The sequence below is a fragment of the Polypterus senegalus genome, chromosome 13 (assembly GCF_016835505.1).
Source record: "Polypterus senegalus isolate Bchr_013 chromosome 13, ASM1683550v1, whole genome shotgun sequence".
In the NCBI taxonomy this organism is placed as follows: domain Eukaryota; kingdom Metazoa; phylum Chordata; class Cladistia; order Polypteriformes; family Polypteridae; genus Polypterus; species Polypterus senegalus.
In genome coordinates this window covers 74,123,543-74,143,349 of record NC_053166.1, presented here as the reverse complement: position 1 = coordinate 74,143,349, position 19,807 = coordinate 74,123,543, and the positions used below count along the sequence as shown (strand labels likewise).

The 19,807-nt window shown below is 39.5% G+C and overlaps 1 protein-coding gene across 3 annotated transcripts in view; it reads left to right on the top strand.

Annotated features, from left to right (window-relative positions):
• The window catches only part of slc6a8 (solute carrier family 6 member 8), a 203,111-nt gene extending 184,844 nt beyond the window's left edge, over positions 1–18,267 (top strand). For all 3 annotated transcript variants that reach the window (XM_039775517.1, XM_039775516.1, XM_039775515.1), the window contains 6 exons: positions 1,179–1,291; positions 4,525–4,662; positions 5,062–5,164; positions 7,139–7,239; positions 11,806–11,976; positions 12,680–18,267. In XM_039775517.1, coding sequence (XP_039631451.1) covers positions 1,179–1,291; positions 4,525–4,662; positions 5,062–5,164; positions 7,139–7,239; positions 11,806–11,976; positions 12,680–12,820 — 767 coding nt within the window. In that variant the 3' untranslated portion in view covers positions 12,821–18,267. The remainder of the gene's footprint in view (positions 1–1,178; positions 1,292–4,524; positions 4,663–5,061; positions 5,165–7,138; positions 7,240–11,805; positions 11,977–12,679) is intronic.
• Positions 18,268–19,807: the final 1,540 nt, after the last annotated feature.

Genomic DNA, 19,807 nt, shown 5'->3' with positions numbered 1-19,807 from the left:
GAAAAGAGACATGAAATGTTACAAATTTAGTTACTAACCATTACATTCAAAGAGTTGCCATCTTCAACATCACCATACAGTATTTTTGGAGAAGAGGAAGTTGTTTCATTTTCATTTTCCTTTACATAATCAATCTATTTTTCCAGGCTGTTTTTGCCCATCTGGTGGTTGTCTTTTGTAGATTAAACACTTGAAGGCACAGATTCCCAAAACCACTGAAGGAGGACTCACTTACCTACGATATAACATAGCTGTGTTTGAACCAACCAAGGGATTTTGGATTTCAGACACTTCAGTGGAATGATTCATGTATTCCTCAAGTTCAGAGGCATACTCATCATTTAGAAACAAGTTGTTACACAAAATTGTTTAATGTTGTCAAATTTAAAATGTTACTGTAATCTTTTGGCAATATACAAAACATCAATAAAGGCTTCCTTCCATTTGCTGTGTGTTCTTTTACTTTTACTTTGCAAGATTGTTCAGGTTGATATATGGGTCTGTACTGTAATGAATCTAAGAGACTGGAAAATTTGTTCCTAGAGGAAAACATGAAAATGATAATGTAGTAATGCAAAAATATCCCTAAATTAAGCTTAAAATAAAAGTTCAAAATATTCAACTCCGCAAGACCCACAAGGTTCTGCTCCGATGTTTTCTTTTTACTGGACATACCCAACAACCTTAATAAAATTTTTTGAGAAAAAAATGATGAGAGTCCACAATTCTTTGATCACATTTCATGTGGGACTATTTCACATTTCAGTAATTCAAACAAAGTATTTGTTTGGGTCCCTCTTTGTACATCAATGGACATTATTGTTTAGTGTAGTTTGTTAAGACAAGAGCTGAAAGCTTTATGAACAGAAGGAGGTGCATGTTAGGTTTTCTTTTTATTTCTTCCAGCTTTCCTTTAAATGAGAGTTTAAACATTCAGGAAATTTTGTATTTATGTATTAACTTCACTGTAGCGAATTTAGTGCTTCTTGTCATATGGATCTACTCTTGCTTAAGTAAGACAAGCAGTTTTTCCAATTATGTTTTTTGGATAGGAAGGTTTTTAAGTGATTTTTGTCTTAAATCAGAATGGCATAGGCAGACAGTTAAAAGTGTATGTGACCTTATTATGTTGTACTATACCTCCACTAACTCTTTTTTCTCTTCGTCCTAATCTGCAGGTCCAGGCCTGGCATTTATTGCATACCCCAAGGCTGTCACCCTGATGCCAATTGCCCCACTTTGGGCAGCTCTGTTCTTCTTTATGCTTTTGCTTCTTGGACTGGACAGCCAGGTGAGTATCTGAATGGGAGAAGACTGAGTTAATACAGAATGAAACTGCAAACTTAAGGCTCTCCAGGTCTATAAAGAAAAGCAAACATGAAATTAGCATTCCTAGTTTCTGGTCTTTTCATTACTTTTTATGAGAAATTATGATAAAACAATTTAGAATTTATATTCTCCAGATAATTACAAATTTAAATGGAAAATGTCTGCATTCATTTATCTAAAAGCAATTTCAATACCAACCTAGGGTGTCATGGCAGTCACTAAAATTATTTAAATCTCAGTCTTAAGCAGCATCTGTTTTTTTTTTGTGCGAGGGTTAACTGTCTTGTATGATTATTCTCAACATATTGGTCTTATAAGCTCATAATGTTTTGAGGCATTACAGCTGTACCCTATATATTAAACTTTTGTTTCCTCAGTGACAGTTTCTTTAAGCCTTTGGGCTGCATGTTCTGCAGTTAACCAATAGTAAGGATTCCTACATATTAGGTCAAATTCTCTTCCTACTTCCAAATTATTGATGCATCCTTCTAAATAAACACATTGGGATCCCAGAACTACTGGGAAACAAGCGTGACCGGCAGTACAGACCAGAAGGGATTCAAAAAGAGTATTACGACACCAACTGGGTGGCCCCATTTAATATAGAATGAAAAAAGCAAGGGAGTGCATGACGGTGCAACAAAAAAGACAGCCAGCTGTGGCCCAAGACTTTAATTTTTCCGTCTGCAGTTGTGTGGTTGACGTGGGAACTCCGACCTCCATGAAGGTCTGTTTTAAATGAGATCCCATCTTTCGGAAAACCTCTGGTTTTATGGTTCCACACTGGAAGGGAGGGGACTTGCTCTGGGCATTGGAGGTGTGTCAGTCAATGCTCTCTGGCTGCCTTCTTGGAACTGTAGAAGCTACTGTTAGTGACAGCACCCTCTATTGTCCCAGTGTGGCAGTGATTACCTTAACAGAGACACAAAGATGGTTCCCTGGCGCGCATGCTTGACACCAGTTGTTGATGTTGAGCTGGTTTATCACAGGTCACACTCATAAACACACTGACACACTCTCATACTGAACCAATATAGAATTGAGAATTACCCTCCTGGCACTGTTAGGCAACATCTCTAACCAATGTGCCATACTGCTGCCCACCTTCTAATTTATGAACTCTAACAATAGGGCTTAACGTACTCCGACATTTATCTATGTTACAGTAAAGCTTATACAGAAATGCAAAGTATGATTCAGTATTTTAAATAGCTGCATGGCAGAGCTTCCTTCTAAAATTCCACCATTTTTACTTGTTACTGTCCCACTGATTTGATAAACAACTCTCATTGGAGACAGGTCTCTTCCTCTAATTCAGTAGTGTTCATTTTATTCATCATCTTTTTTCCTCCAAAGTTAGTAAAGACACCCGCTTAGCTTTATTTACCAAATATATTTTGAAACCCTCGATATTCTGATTAAGGACAAATGCTTTGCTTGCAAAATGTTTTGAGCAAAAACAGAGAAATAATTACATTGATGCACAATAGCCACTCATTATTCAGCCCACTATATGAGCCAGACTCTGCCTCTGCAGCTCCTGGCACAAGGCAAGACTCAATCTTAGATGAAGCACCAATCACTCACACACCCATTCCTTCACACAATCAGTTTAGAATTGATATAATAAGCAAGTGTATAAATGCACACAATAATTGGAGAGGAGAGTCAAATAACTGCAGGATTCTTGAACAAGTTTGAAAATAACAGCACATTGGCAGTAATGAACAAAGCAGGTTGTGCCTACCAGCGCCTAACAGCTGTGTGTGGTGCCACTTGAAAGGCAAGGCCTGGACTGATTTTATAAGGCATGGCAAGAATCCCAGACTGCAATTGCCAATGGTGGTTTATTCATTCATGTTATATTCATATGTATTTTGAAAAGCTACTGATTGCAAGTTCAGTGTAGTAATGTTGAGTACATTGGTGAACAATTCCTTAAAATGGCTTAGATGAAAGCAATATGTTAATGCTTTTACTTTAAAATAAAAATATAAAGGATCCAGAATTACGCTGATATGATTTATATTTAATTAAATAGTATGTGACTTAGTATGGCTTCTGTAAGTGATTATGTCAATTACATTTTGTACAAAACATCTTCTAGAACGTTTTAGACAGTTTGTAGGGAAATACTCAAAAGTCAAATACACCAATTGAATTAAAAGGATAACTTTGGCATTTTTAGGTCAAAATTATTTCTTCAAAATCATGGATTATATTAGTTTGCCACAAGAAATTATGTTCTAAAGTGAAGTATATTTTATAAATTCTAAAAAATAACTAGCCTGCTCTTCCATTTTATAATAGAGCTTATGAGTACTGGGTCTGTTTATAAAGAAAAACCTTAAAACTTACTGAAAGTGTCCATTTTCCAGACCAAAAATGTTATTGAGTTACTGCCAAACAGCGTATACATGTTGTTCCAAGGTAATAAAAAAAACAAATCATTGTTGTGAAATTCAGCCATTTTAAAAGGAGCCTGGATGTATGCTTCACTTTGCCAGCTACCCCATTCATCTAACTCCACAGCACCCATTCAGCCCCAGGGGCGTGGATTCACCTTAGAAAATCATTGCCAAGCTCCGCTATTGACATTACTGAATGTTGATGCCCAGATGTGAATTGCTATCTCAGTTCTGTACACAACTGGATGATAATAACTGGAGAAAGCCAAACTTAAAAAATGCTTACATTCTTTCACTCTACAGCAACCTTTTTTTTTTTTGCAAAGATTTTACCTGCTGTCTCTAGACTGAAAAAGCACATATGCTTTAGCAAGAGTGAATATTGAACAGGCACGTAGCATGCAATTAAATGACAAGAACTAAACAGACATAATAGGCATCCATCCATTTAACTTCCTAGCATACTTATCCAGGGTAGGGTCATGAGGCATCTGGAGCCTATCTTGGCAAGGATTGGCTGCAAGGCAAAAACAGCCACTAGACAGGCGACTGTCCATCGCAGGGCACACATGAGCTACTTTAGCAAACCAACACAGAATATACCATGATTGTGAAGAAATTATAATTGAAAAATACCAAAGTTATCATTTAAGTTAGGAATTCTTGTCGATTTAGAAGCTACAAAGGTGCTTGCATCATCTTAGTCATTACTTTGACTATTCTCAGTTTACTTATGTCATATTGTGCAAGCATATTTCATAAAGAGATATCATGTTTATGCTTCTAGTTTGTAGGTGTTGAAGGCTTCATCACTGGGATCCTTGACATCTTACCTGGAAAGTATTATATGCGCTATCGGCGTGAGATAACTGTAGCCGTTTGTTGTGGGCTGTGTTTCATAATTGACCTCTCAATGGTCACACAGGTAAGAATACTTCCTGGACCACTATTCAAATATCATGACTAGTAAGAAATGAAGTGGTTGGGTAGAGAAGGACATCAAGCCAACAACTTTACAGAAACCTTCATGTAAAATCTCTTATTGAAGTGTCCACTTCTGTAGTCATTAAACAATTTTACTTTCAATCTACTTGCTATATATAAAATTAAAGGAAGAAGTAAAGCTGTTGACTAGTTTTATAGAAAAACCGACTCTATGTGTGCAACAGTGCCCCCATATTTCTGAATATTCAGCCTGTGTCTGTTAGTTAACGAATTCCACCCACAGAATGAAAAAGACAAGAATTTTTGAAGCATTCTACTGATAACTTCATTGAAAAACTTACCTATTTGTTAATATCCAAAAAAATTCTTATCTTGACAGGGAGGGATGTATGTCTTCCAGCTGTTTGACTATTACTCAGCCAGTGGGATGACTCTGTTATGGCAGACATTCTGGGAATGTGTAGTCGTGTCTTGGGTTTATGGTGAGTGTGCATTTCCTTTTTTACTATACTCTGTGGGCTACTTACGGATTGCCATCATTTTGTATTCAATCATGGATTGCAACAGAAATACCAGTTATTACATCTTTGTTATCATCTTTCAAACCCTTTATCTAGATGAGAACTAAGCAGCGTCATGCTGTGCTTAGCTGACCAGGCCATTCTATCCTTAGCAGCTATCTCCTGGGGAATTCTCAGACACACCCAGGCCACCTGAGAGATGTATTTCCTCCAGCATGTCCTATATCTACCCCTGAGTCTTATCCCAATAGGCTGTTTCTTGCATAGCCCCCCATGGAAGACACAAAGGGAGCATTCTGACTACATGCCCAAACAACTTGCCAATCTGAAGAAGCAGTGGTTCTCTGTCTAGGTCTTGCCGTACTCCTCATTTTATGACAGAATGAGCCCAGCACCCATGCACAGGAACATCTCTCCAGCCATTTGCACTCATTATCTCATTTTTTCCGTCTCCACTAAGTGTTTGAGGTTGGGTATGTAAGCTGATGTGGGACTCTTCAACTCCCAATTCACATTCAAGGCATTGTACGATTTCCATAAAACTACTGCCACTGCACTTAATGTCCTGGTTACTCACACAGTTAACTCTTCCCTCATTTTTGAATATCTGCCACAGAACCCCATACTTCAGAAATGGTCCTCCTTCACTCGGCCAGGATGGAATTCACATTGTTCATCATGGACCTCAGGTTCAATTCACAGACAGTCTTCATTCCATTAGCAAAGCAGAGGTTTCCCAGGGAGACTGTGGAGTGAAAGTCTTCCTTCCACACAAGACTAAAGAGACATATTAGCTAAAAATACCCCTCTTTCTATCTCTTTACTGTTTCTGGTTGCTAACTCTTCACAGTCAAATCTGAAGAAACTCAGCACCTCTTTTTATACCTAGGTGTCCAGAACATCTGCCCTTAAATCATATGATATAGCTGTAAAATAGATAATTCAGCTTATGCCCAAAGAACTCTGGTATCATATCCACATATGTGCATCTTGGTGTCCAAGGTTTGCATTCATTATGGACAATCCATGAATAGCACAGAAATCCAGTAGCCAGTTTAAATCAGATCAGACTAATCCATAGGTATCTCCATTATTCACAACATGAGTATTAAGGTCTCCCAGAAGCAGTACAGAATCAGTAAATATTACTCTTCAGAGCACTGACACTAAAAGGCCAAGTATTCTTTGAATATTTTAGGTTCATGCATGTAAACAACAATCTTAGTTTTTTCTCTCTGATCTTGAATAGATATTTGCCAACTCATTCACTAAAACAAACTCCAAACCTCTTGTACAAGCTCCAGTTCCTCCAAAACCAGAGAAATGATGCCTCATTTCCCAAGAGACAGTTTCCTTTACCTATTTCACCCAACCACCATGCATTCACTACAAGCTACCCTCACAGGACTAGCTCCAGGAGTGGTTCCTGATACCTCTGTTCCAGTTGATGTTGCCTTTAATTATCTGAGACTGTAATGAAGGTCTTAAATGGATTGATCTTTGTCTGGACCTTCTTAGACCATTTGTCTGTGCATAGTCCTATCAGGAGCACACATTTCAAAACAACATAGTCAAACATGTCATTAAGTTACACAAATCACCCACCACACCAAGATCACAATCCTAAAAGGAACTGAGATATTTAACATTAAACAAACCATAACCATAAAGAGCATGTTATTAGAACTAGAAAATTTTGTTTCCTGATCAGGCTCCTGTGACCCTGAGTTGGCAAGTTTGAAAATGTTATGTGAATATACTGTACATTAGGTTTACTAAATACTGTACTGTAGTTTCAATTATTTTGTTTTATGTGCTTATTAACAATAATTATTTTGACAGCCTTCAATAGTTTTATTTATTTACTTTTTATGTGGTTATTAACTGTACATATTTTACAGCATTGACTTTTAACATGGATGATTCTTTCAATAGGTGGAGACAGATTCATGGATGACATTGCACGCATGATTGGCTACCGTCCTTTTCCATTGGTGACGTGGTGCTGGAAATTTGTCACCCCATGTGTTTGTATGGTAGGCTACTTAAATTTGTAATTTGTGGGCAGGATGTTAAAATTATTGACATTGAGTGGAGGGCTTTTGTCATATTTCTGAGATAGCACAAGTGTATTTGGGTGGAGCAGCTACCGCATGACCTTAAGGAGACTGGGTTCAGTCATCTAGTCAGACTTGTTGTGGATATAGTACATTCTCTCCATGAGTTTTTCCTCACAAATCTCAAAGACTTTATTAAGTTAATCACTGGTGAGAAGGCACTCATGTCCTGTCCTCATACAAATAGGATAACTATGAACCGGGGCCTCAAAGTCAGCACACACCAGCACAGATTGATTTATCAGCAGTGGCATTTGGGGGCTCGTCTAAGATTACATAGGAGAGGGGCGAGTATAGTAAGGGGCAGCGAGGCTGAAAAGAGAATGAGAGAGCCGACAATGTAGTTCACACAATGATGGTCCAGGTTGGCTCCATGCTACCTTTTGTCTTCCTGGAGTCTCTTGAACATCAGATCGTCGATATTCATAACCAAAGTGAGCCAGGTTAATGAGGACACACACTTACAGCAAGGGGTAGATGTAAAAAGTAAATAGTGCTTTTATTAAAATCTAACCAAATAAACAATGTCCAAAACAGTGCAGTGTGCCAGATCTTAAACAAATAAATACATAAATAAATAATCTATACTAATAAAAAGCAAAGCCCTCACTCACTGACTCATCACTAATTCTCCAACTTCCCGTGTAGGTAGAAGGCTGAAATTTGGCAGGCTCATTCCTTACAGCTTACTTACAAAAGTTGGGCAGGTTTCATTTCGAAATTATACGCGTAATGGTCATAACTGGAACCTATTTTTTCGTCCATATACTATAATAGACTTCTGCTTGATGGCCGTGGGAGGCGGAGTTACGCCTCCCACGTAATTTAGTGCCTGCCCATATAAGACCGTCCGTCAGCGGCAATCCAATAGAAACACTGCCGATAAATATTCACGGGTGAAGGACTGTGCTTATGCAGACGAAGATAAGATGGTCAGGGTGGTGTTTGGCACAAACTCAGCGAAACTGCGAGAGAAACTTTTAAGTGCCGGGTCTTAGCTAACATTAAATACAGCCGTGGACATCGCACGAGATGGCACCAGCACAGCTGGGAACCTTTGATGCATGTACACTGAGCGGCTCACGTGAAATGACGCAGTGCACAGACAAAAGCAACAGTTCCAAAGAGTGCTGAACAAAAACTGAATTACACAATTGAGAAGGCAGCAAAAAAATAGGAAGCGTGTGACACATACAAGCATATTCATAAGTGCAGCTCCTGCGGAAACAAAGCACACGGTGGAAAAAGTCAATGTCCCGCTAAAGGAAGACAGTGTAAAAAAAAACCCGTGCATGCAGTGTGTCACGTCTCAGATAAAGAGGAAGACGAGCTGTATATTGATGCATTAAGAAACAAATCGATGAATGAAACCTGTTATCTTTACAACGATTGACAAACACGGAATGTAACTTGAACACAACACATCCTACAAATACGAACCTGATTGAAAGAAATAATGATAATCAAATCCTTGATGACAGCAACATTCATAACAGTGACAAAACAATTACAGTATATTGACAATCATGTTACGTTATTTTTAAAATGTTCCCTTTTCTTTTTCATAACTTCTTTAACACACTACTACTTCTCCACTGCGAAGCGCAGGTATAGTACATACTCTCAAATAGACAAACCACACACTGTGGAGCAATGGAAGAGGCTTCGCCTGTAGTGCCAAGGTTCGATTCCCGAGAGGGGGTGCACTGAGTGTGTACGCCTGATGACCCCAAAATTAGGGCGAAACACGTGTCGCATTCTCTTTACATTATTTCACAGTAAAACTATTTCTATATATATATATATATATATATATATACATATATATACACACACACACACACATACATATATATCAGCGCTTCCCGATTCGTTTTACCCTCGCACCCCCTTGGTTTGAGACGTATGAAAAAATATGCGGTTAACGCAGTAAGACAGATCACCAATTGAAGCTTTATGAATAATGGATACTTTATTCGCCATCAATGATTGTTTTGGTAAAGCCATACTCAGTGTAATCATTAGATGAACGGTAAAAAAGTAAGAGCGAGGGGAGGGTGACTTATTGAGGCACGCAGGCGAAACCACAATAGCACACGAGCTCGATGTGAATTGTGCGATCACATTCGAAAAAATATATCTTTTCAAGTTCTATTTAGTCGACACAAATATCTTTGGTTGTAATGTAAGGCGAATTTACTCTCTACATTTCTATGGTGAAGAAAAATTTATGCAGTGATGCCTACATTTAACTTACATTCTACCAAAGATATTTCTGTCGACTAAATAAAAATTCCTTCTATTTAAAATTTAAATATAACTTGAACAGAAATGATAGTTCATAATATCCACACAAACTTGCACGTAAGAGCGGGAGTCATCCGTTTTAACAAGCAGCGTATTGCACTGATACGATGTGTGTATATGTATATATGTAGATATGTATGTATATGTATATATATGTGTGTGTATGTATATATATATATGTATTTGTGTGTATATATATATATATATGTATATATGTGTGTGTGTGTATATATATATATATGTGTACATGTATGTATATATGTTTATATGTGTGTGTATATATATATAATATATATATCCATCCATTTTCTAACCCGCTGAATCCGAATACAGGGTCATGGGGGTCTGCTGGAGCCAATCCCAGCCAACACAGGGCACAAGGCAGGAACCAATCCTGGGCAGGGTGCCAACCCACCGCAGGACACACACAAACACACCAAGCACACACTAGGGCCAATTTAGAATCGCCAATCCACCTAACCTGCATGTCTTTGGATTGTGGGAGGAAACCGAGCGCCTAACTGCGAGGCAGCAGCGCTACCACTGCGCCACCGTGCCGCCTATATATATATATATATATATATATATATATATATATATGACAGCAACACTCATCACTCACAACAGTGACAAAACAATTACATTGACAATCATGTTGCGTTATTTTCAAAATGTTCCCTTTTCTTTTTCATTACTTCTTTAACACAGTACTTCTCCGCTGCGAAGCGCGGGTATTTTGATAGTTCAATATAAGTCCAAAGTCAAAGTGATTGTGGAGGTTAAAACCAAGTTCAATAAATACCTGTTAAAATCGAGGTTAACATCCTGAGGCCGGAATTAGTCCTTTAAAACTCACGAGCTTGGTGCATCCCTTTAAAACTAACATCTCTTCTGCTTACCCCGCGTGGGTTTTGCAGCAAAGGAGATGCCCAACCAACAAGCCCAACCAACCTTCATTTACAGGCCCAGGTCCCTACTGTCCATGGCTCCCGGCAGGACTCCCAATCTGAACCTCACCTTGCTCCATCCATCTCTCATAGCCTCTCCGCGCTGCCCAGCTGGAGTGGTCCTTTTCAACCCCAGAGCGTCGCACTCACGCTCCCCCAAGGAACTCTCCTCCTGGCTGCCCCCCTCTTCTTCTCTTGGCTTTATTTGTCCGTCATTCCTTTTTAACATCTGTCCTTCTTTTCCTTCTTTTTTCTCCGCCTGAACTCCCCCTCTCACGTACAGGCTCCTCTTATATTCGATCTGCCTAATTGGGCACAGGTGTGAGACACCACTCCCACCAAGGTAAGAATGAGGCACCTGACTGGCGCTCACATTTGCACATGTGTGTGATCAGCCAGGCACCCCAACTGTCCTCGGAGCAGAATGCGCTTTCGCACACATCCGCACCTGATTGGAGCCTGCACTTTATGGGGTACTATTATTTATTTAAAATCAGCACAGCACTACGGACCACTTATCACAGTAGTATGACACCCCTGCAGTTGTTGTTAGAAGTCAAAAGCTGTCTTTGGCACAGCAGGATAATCTGCTGTTTTCTGACTTGGGTTTGTATCAATCCTCTCCATGTCAGGATACAAAACAGAGAAGGGCAGGACCCTGAAAGGTTACTTAACCAGTGACAGGTTAATTGGCGTCATTAACTGGCGTAGTAATATACATAAGTTAGTGTGGCCTTTATGGGACTGGCTCACCATCCAGAGTAGCTTCTTGCCAGGTACTAAAGCTGACAGGACAGGCACCAAGCTATCAACATCCCTGAACTGGATAAACTGGCTAGGAAATGAAGAGATGGATGGGTATGAGTTGTCTTTCTACTGTGAGAGGATTTAAAAAAATCCACTAGCAAGGCCAGATTAAGGACACTTTTAACAATTCAGGACATAAATACCTGGTCACTTTAATGCAGTGTGTAGTGTGCAGGTCATTCAATGTATGTTGATTTTGGCACAAGACTTGATCGATTCAACACCCCTGGTTCTTTCCTCCTTGGTCATTTTGACTGAATCATTTTATCGAGTCGGGTGGAGACTCCTGGTGAAAAAGCCCCTTGAAGTCAAAGATGCCAAGGTGCATACCCAGAACTCCCTGATGGTTGATCCACCCCTGGGAACTGGAAATAAAATAGATGATTGATTAGGAAACTAATGGAAAATGTGTTCTTCTTTTTAGGGCATATTTATTTTTCATCTTGTGAACTATAAACCTCTAACCTACAACAAAGTCTATGTGTATCCCTGGTGGGGTGAGGTGATTGGATGGTGTTTCGCTCTGTCCTCCATGTTGTGCATTCCAGCCACCGTGATCTACAAGATGTTCCGTGCCAAAGGCACTTTTAGAGAGGTTAGTCTTTATGTACTGTACACTGTATATTCTGAAAAATATTTGTGTGTGGGAGTACATAAAAGTAGGAATCCAAAAATCAATGTGTATGCATGTACAGTAAATAGGATTTTTATTTATATGGTTCACTTTATTTTTATGATTACAATTACTAATAGCATTATGTTTCATTACCTGTTTGATTTTTGGAGTTCTGTTTATGTGCTGTAGCAGAGTTTACACTGCTGCTTCACAAATTCCTTGTGCAGTCCTTATCTTTGGGGGTTCTGCCACACAAATCTCCAAAGGCATGTAGGTTAGGTGATAACTGGTGATACCAAATTGTCTGTATGTCAGTAGTAGTGACATACATAGGAGCGCTGAGCGGGCACCCTTTCCAGGACTTGTTCCTGCCTTGCTCAAAGTGCTGCTGGGATAGGTTCTGACCCACCAGAACCAAGAATTGGATTAAGAATGCTATGCTGTATAGTGATGTTTGTGTGCTCTAAACTTGTGTATTTTTAAGAACTTTTTTTTTTTAATTAGATTTTGATATTAGATATTCAAATTTGCCATCTAGGTCAAGGAATGTAAGGATCCAGTTGTCTATACCGAGAATTATATATAGTTAAATACTTTCATCAATTAACTTACATGGTGTCATTTTGCCGTTAAGGTGAGGTTTGTACACTAGCAAGTATCATTTATTTATTTTTTATTTCAGCGTTGGTTACACTTGACCAAACCTGTGTGGGGTGCCCACCATCTGGAATACATGTCTCCAGATGCTGACATCAAGAGCCTAGCCTCACTGACACCTGGCTCTGAAGATAACAAGGTCATCATATTTGAAAGTGTCATGTGAGGCTGAAGCCTATATAATGCAAAAAAAAATTCCATCTTAGTCACATCAGCAAGGCCTCCGTGTTTGTTTCATCATCAGACTGGTAAATAGCAATGTAAGCAAGAGGGGCACATCAGAATTCTTGCACACAAAGATCTGTAAAATAATTAAATTATGCTAGATTTACCAGTAAAATTATCTAAGCAAGGTAAACACTGAAAAGTGATATTATAGTAAATATGTTTTATAATTAGAAAAAAATAAGTAAAATATTCAGCAATGTTAGTGATGTCTGTCAAATAATACTAGACATGAATTGCAATGTTCTTAATGGAATTTGTATGAGGTTAAACTTTACCTTCTGAACTTCAGGATTACACCAGAATGTGGCGCTACCTCATTACTTGAAATTGAAGAACATTCTTTGACATGATTTAATCAATACCTTCCGTCCAAGCCTTGTTCCAATTGAAAGGCACCTAGCAGCAGTTTGGGGGGGGACTGGGTTGGGGTGATGGGGTTATTGTTCACACCTGATATTCCCACTTTTAAAGCAATTCTTCCTCAATATCTGAGCCTGAAGGTTTTGAGGAGTGCTATACAGAAATAAAGTGAATTGGATGAATTGATGGACTGGAGTCCTATGCAACCAGGAATAACCTTCAGCCATGTGCAACGTGGATGCATAAAACTTTCTAGTGTTTTCCTTGCTGAGTTAATTTCCCATTGTTTACACCAGCTCATGTGTACAGAAATCTACCCTGGTGTACAAGTAGTTGTGCCAATTATTTAAGTGTCTGCTTATAGGTAATGAGTCCAGACTGAGTTAGCTTGCATTCATCCAACTGCAGATCAGTACTTGCAGCTTATTTGACTTTTGTCTTAAATGTATATAACGATAATTGCATTAAGAGTTCATCTTGTAAGCCACATCTCCCAGGTGTTTTGTGTACTGCTAGATTTCCACCCTCTTGTAAATTAACGTTGGAAGCAGGGAAACTCAAACCAACATTTTGCACATCTTTTGGATTTTGTCTGGGTAGTCATTGCTTCATGTCTGAAGGCTATAATGAAACAAAAACAATAGAAAAGACTAGAAAAGACAGGTGGCTTCTAAAAGGGAAAAGTAGTACCATTGCCCTGTGGCCCACAGACATGAAGATGTGCGTTGAGAAGAACTGCTTTGAATGAACTAGCAGGACAGCTTCTAGAAGTGGATTTGCACATTGTTGTAAAATGGTATCTCTGGCTCATGGCTTAGACTAATCTTTAGGATGCCAAAATATGTTAAGAATAATCATGATACTGTAAATTTAGAATTTTTCTTCTACTACTCAGAATATAAATGAAATTTATTTTGAGAATTACTTTATTTTGTTGAAGTTTGTAAAAAATGTAATTATATACAGTATGTAAGAAAGACAAATGCAGTACCTTTGGAGTGAATAATTGCAGTATACAGTGGTGCTTGGCTGACAGCCAAAGATAGGCTTTTATGAGTGATAACATGCTAAGGTCCATTTGGTTTCTAATATTTGTGTGTCGAAACCTCAGCTAAAGCCATCCTTAAGATGCAACCAGAGTTCTTCGTAATGTGACTCAGTGTCCCAATTTGGAGTATTGTCAATAAGCACGCTTGCACTACCCAATCAGAACCGAATCAAACGCTACCAGTAGATTTTCCTAAACCTAGAATCATAGAGTTGATCCTTGAGATCTGGAGCCGCAGTATCGATTTGGGTCATTCTGATGTTGGAGCTCGTATTCCGACTCAGGTGGCCGTGTAAACGCTATACTGAATCATGCCCCAGCAAGCCATGCAATCACTCAGAATTTTTTTTCCCAGTCTCTTTAAGAAAATGATCCATATCTTACAAGAGCATTACTTAACTTGCCTCTGTTTTCAAACTAGATGTTTTATAAACAGGCTTACCTTTGTAACCATCGGCACAAGTTATTCTCATATTATGCAGTCATCATTGCTTTCTTTTTAGCTTTTGTTTCCTTTGAGACTATCACAAATGAGACCTTAGACTCATAAACCTAAATCCATTAAGTGAAATAAAACATAACTTCCTATGGTTGTGCTGGATGACAGCTTGATTTTTAATCTCAAAGGTGAGGATAGCATTTAGTATTAGGAGTGGGGTCACAAATGCATACCCAGACACATTAATGGGGTCACTCGGAACTGATGCAACTTTTTCCCACATTAAGAGCTCCTATTGGTTGCAGGTCAGGTCAGATGGCACTTTGGCTCTCCTTGTTCCATTCAGCAACTCGTCCAGAGAGCATACACATGTTAGCTCAGTGTTGCTCAGAGCAGAAAATAGCAGTTGGTGGTATAAATATGACTGTTTTGATTAGGTAGCATTTGGAATTGTGCCATCACAATGTAAACGCAACAAATGTGCCACATGTGTGCGCCAGGCGTACATGTGTGCAGAAAGGCTTGCAACACAGTTTTTGTATTGATAAAAGTGTGTTATACACATACTGCTAGAATATGTATAAGCGTTTATACCCTTCTTGTACCAACCTAAATCCTGCGCTTATGCCAAGTTTTCAATTAATTTGTCATTGCCCCTAAACCTTTTCCAACAGATTGCATTTCAAGAGCTCCACAGATTAGAAATACATGTCTGTGAATGTTTATTACTGATTCCTTCACCACCATAACCTAATCCCACACCACCATTTTGAGAGTCACTGTAAATGTTTTGGGCAACCCATGTACAGCTACAGAATTCGCATTGGACTGACAGAAGGTCAAAAGACACCCCTAATGCGTTTTTGTAAATAACTACAATAGATGGGCAATAAAAGTGTTTACATAGCAAGATGAATGCAAGAGAGCTACTGGCATCTTCCTAGAGACGACGTGCTTGTAGGCACTTAACATGTCCATTTGCCTCTGCACATGTGATGCTGGTGATGCTTTGTTCAGTTTGTACAACCAAATAGAAAACATTGTAGAAGATACCATAGAGTGAAAGGTACAGTGACATTAGGCTGTAAGTCGCCCCATTTGTGAGAATATCCCACAGACTTGGGAGAGCGGAGGCCAACTATTTGCCCAAGTGAAATTTCACAGTAGTGTGTGTTGCACCACTCTCTCAAGGGTCATTCAGAAGCAAAATAAAAGTTCAGATTCAAAATAAAGTGATAGAATATGAACATTTGTCTAAGGTAGATGTACCACTTTAGGTTGCCAAAATCTTGGTCTCATGCTGTTTGCTTAGGATGACGGGCCAGCTTCTAAAGACAAGAAATGTGAATCCATACTGAGACTTCATCCCAAAGCCAGATGTTCTTGAACTCAGATAAATATTTTCTCAGCCCACTCTATTCCCGATATTTTCTTTTCCAATTCCATTTTTCAGTAGTTTAGATGGCGTGAATTTTCAGTACCATCATATTTCAATATTAATGTTTGATTCCAGAGAGAAATTTTTAGGATATCACCTCCAGGTTATGTCTGTCAAAGGACTGAAAGCACCAGATTCGTCTTATCAAAGCTGGAAATTTCACTGTGCAGTATTTTTTCTTTTCAGGGTTTATTTTAGTTGTTCATACAATCCTACTATTGCTTAAAAAGTTTGAAATTTTAACAGGCAGAAAACCTGTTGATCCAAGAATTAATTTTTCCTACCACGTGCAGAGGAGCGTGATGTAACTGTAGAAAGCATAGCTGGACATTTTAACAGATGTGGAGTGAGCTTCGGTCAGTTGAAATAGTTACGGCCTAATTAGAATGGAGTGTCAGATGTCATTCCTTGTGGATGTCCCATATGAAGGATCCCATAACCCAAATGGCAGGTAAAGCTTGAATTTGCATAAGCAGACCCGTCTTATCACTCAATACAGATGGTAGCACTGTGAGCTTTGGTTTGAAAAACAGAAACTGGACTACTCTTGGCTTTCTTTTTGGCCATTCCGTGAAACTTGAATTTATCACAGCAGTTTAGACTGGGCTGATCCAAACTAAACATATTGAGTTACGTTGTTTTTTATCCAGTCGATGGTCTACACATTTTTCAGAAGATATTAATGAAGTGTCCGGACCACCTCACCAACTGGAGACCAGACTGGCTTTTTGTGTTGCGTGTTGACAATACTCCTTCGTGCCTATGTTTTGCAAACAGCTAACAGTCTGTCATGTCGATTCCTCGAGTCGCATTGCTGCTTATTGTGTCTTCACCTGACTGCTGCTGTGGACTTTGAGATGAATACACAGGGCGTCGTCATTCAGCAAAGAGTGAAAGCAGCTGACATCAGGACACGTTCAGGATTATCCAATCACACACACAGCCAATTAAATATGCAAATGTCGGCAGCTTGGAATGAATGCGTCCGCTGATCACACTGCCCAAAAGCGACTGAGCAGATTACGGCCTGCGGGCTAAGGGTCTCGGCGCTGCCGTCATGCAATGCTTCCAGATGGCCAGAGGCGTAAAACCAAATAAAGTTAATCAGTATTAAATTTGTTAACGGTTTTCATATCAGTATTTTTGTTTGTGAGAGCAAATAATTTCTATGCCAAAACATAGTTTATAATATACATAGTATTAATTGTCAGCTGGCTTCTGAAGTGTGTATTTTTAATTTTTTGTGGACTGTAGATAATAGATAAAAAATATGTGATATATATACAGTATATATATATATATATATATATATATTTTGAATACTTCCATAACAAGCTTTCCAAATGTATTATATTTTAAAATTCCAATAGAAAATGACAATGGAACTTGAAGCACATTTTGAACTTTTTGAAAAGAGCAGGCTTATATTTTCTCCAATGTATAACAGGATTTGCACTGTACCGTACTCGCCATTGTATAGCAGGACGCGGACTGTGTACAGATGAAGCCAGAGTAGGGCGTATTGCACATAAAGTACAGGCGCAGTTTACAGCATTTGTAAATAGAATGTGTAACGTTTTAGTTAACAAATGTGTACTTACCCATGATGTACAGAGCCATTCATGTCCCCACTCGGTTCAAGGTGGTATCGGCGGGTCGTCCCCCTTTATGTTTCAGTGTACAGAGCTGGACATCACTTTGAAGTATTTGTTTCATGAAGACTTCATCATGAATTGGCACTTGTCATATTCTCGCAGGTAGCTGTACAGATTGTGGAGGAGACGCTGGATGAGCCGCTCCTAAACCATTGTAGTCGCTGATGAATTCACCAGTAATGCATGTGTCTCAGTCAGGTGGGCATGGTGGGAATGTGGGTAAGGATTCTGTCCAGAATGGAGTACTTTCCTTGTAACCGCAACTTGATCTGTCATTCTTGTGCTAATGAGCCTCGTCCAGTGAGCCATCTCCAAATAAACCATGTCTTCCATTAAAAACAATACCTGTACAAAGGGCTCCATGCTTTTACTCCACTGTGACTGTGCTGCACTCACTCACTAGCAAATAAAAACAAACATGGCAATAAAGCAAATTGTGAACAAATCCTGTGCTCTCTGTGTGGTTTATTTCTGCTTACAAAGTAAACTAGGCTGCTTATTTCACAAAGAGAGAGAGCATGTTGGAGACAACTGAAGGCCTGGTGGCACGTGCCATCTTGGAACAAACATGACGCGATTTGACACTAAATGTAGGGGATGCTCGAGGCAAGTCTCCCAGCCAGTGCATTGCTTTCTGAGCCACGTGCCTGTTCATACTTCTCTATAAATAACTACTGTGCCACCCAGTCTACCCAGTATTAGACACCCCGCACCAATTGGGACGACTTCTACAATTGGTACTGTGATACAACTTAAAAAAGACGCAACATCTCCCACCCCAATAGACAACTTGGTTTATAATAAAAAGACTGACAGGCCTATTGCTACGTCACAAATTGTCATGCGTGTGTCGCTTTTTTTCACAAGGCCACTCACTGCATAGCTGGTACTGCCAGGTTGGCTCCCATGACACCTGAACTCCTAAAAGAAGTGCCGCTGACCCTTCATGCTCGATGCTCAGCTTCAGCCATGTTGAATGATAACAGGCTGGTGGAGCCTGTGGGTTTGGAAAAGTGGGCTCAGCTCATATGTGCCATTCTTTAACTCATAAATATTAACCATCCCACAAAAATAATCCTGACAAATTAGTGCCCCTGTACTGGAAGATAGACACATTCAGAATAAAAATGAATGTTAAAGCTATTTTATGAACATTTGGGGAATAGCATGGCATTCTGAGTTCTTTCAAATGTGAAGTGGTGCCCAGTTACTGAGAGATTATCAGGGCAGTGGCACTATCAGGAGAGCACATGGGGTATTCTGCTGTACTGTAGGAGAGAGACCACCATACTGGCAGCAATAGGTCTTGCTAGTGTGAGAATGCACTGGCCACTGGAGGGCATCACAATCTTGTCATGGATTCTGTGCCTCCATTGCTTATCACGAGGCGAGTGCTTTGGTTCAAATCAACTGGCAACTTATGAATTGTGTTTATGAAACCTTCTACCTCGTGAGGATTGACGGTTCCTTTCTCTGAGCCCCACAGGGGATTTCTTTAGAGGGGAGAATGGGCGGCACGCTGGTCACAGCAGGCATCTCACATTCCCCTCGTATCTCAATGCAGAAGTTACGAGTCTTCAAGGTTTCCACCTCCATCTCAAAGATGTTTGGCTGTGTCTCCAAATTTACCTCTGAGTGTTTGGGTCTGGGGTCTCTCCCAGGCTACGCAGTGGAAGATCTGGGGTCAATGATGACCTGGAGAGGGGGCTTTAACAGGCTTGATATAGACATGAAGCCCCCCCATCGTCAAGCTCATATCCCTGACCCCAAGAAACACTTCAGTTAAACTTCAATGTGCACTGCAAACCTCCAAATTATTCTCTCACAAGGGTGATGGCCCCCTGCACCTGAGCCTCTGAGAGCACAAACGTGTAAGGATCTACAGCAAAGTACTTATAAATGGCACACTTCAGCTTTACGCCTACTTCAACTACTGGCCACTGTAATAAACTTTTAAAATGGCTGCCTCAGTCAGGATTGTATGC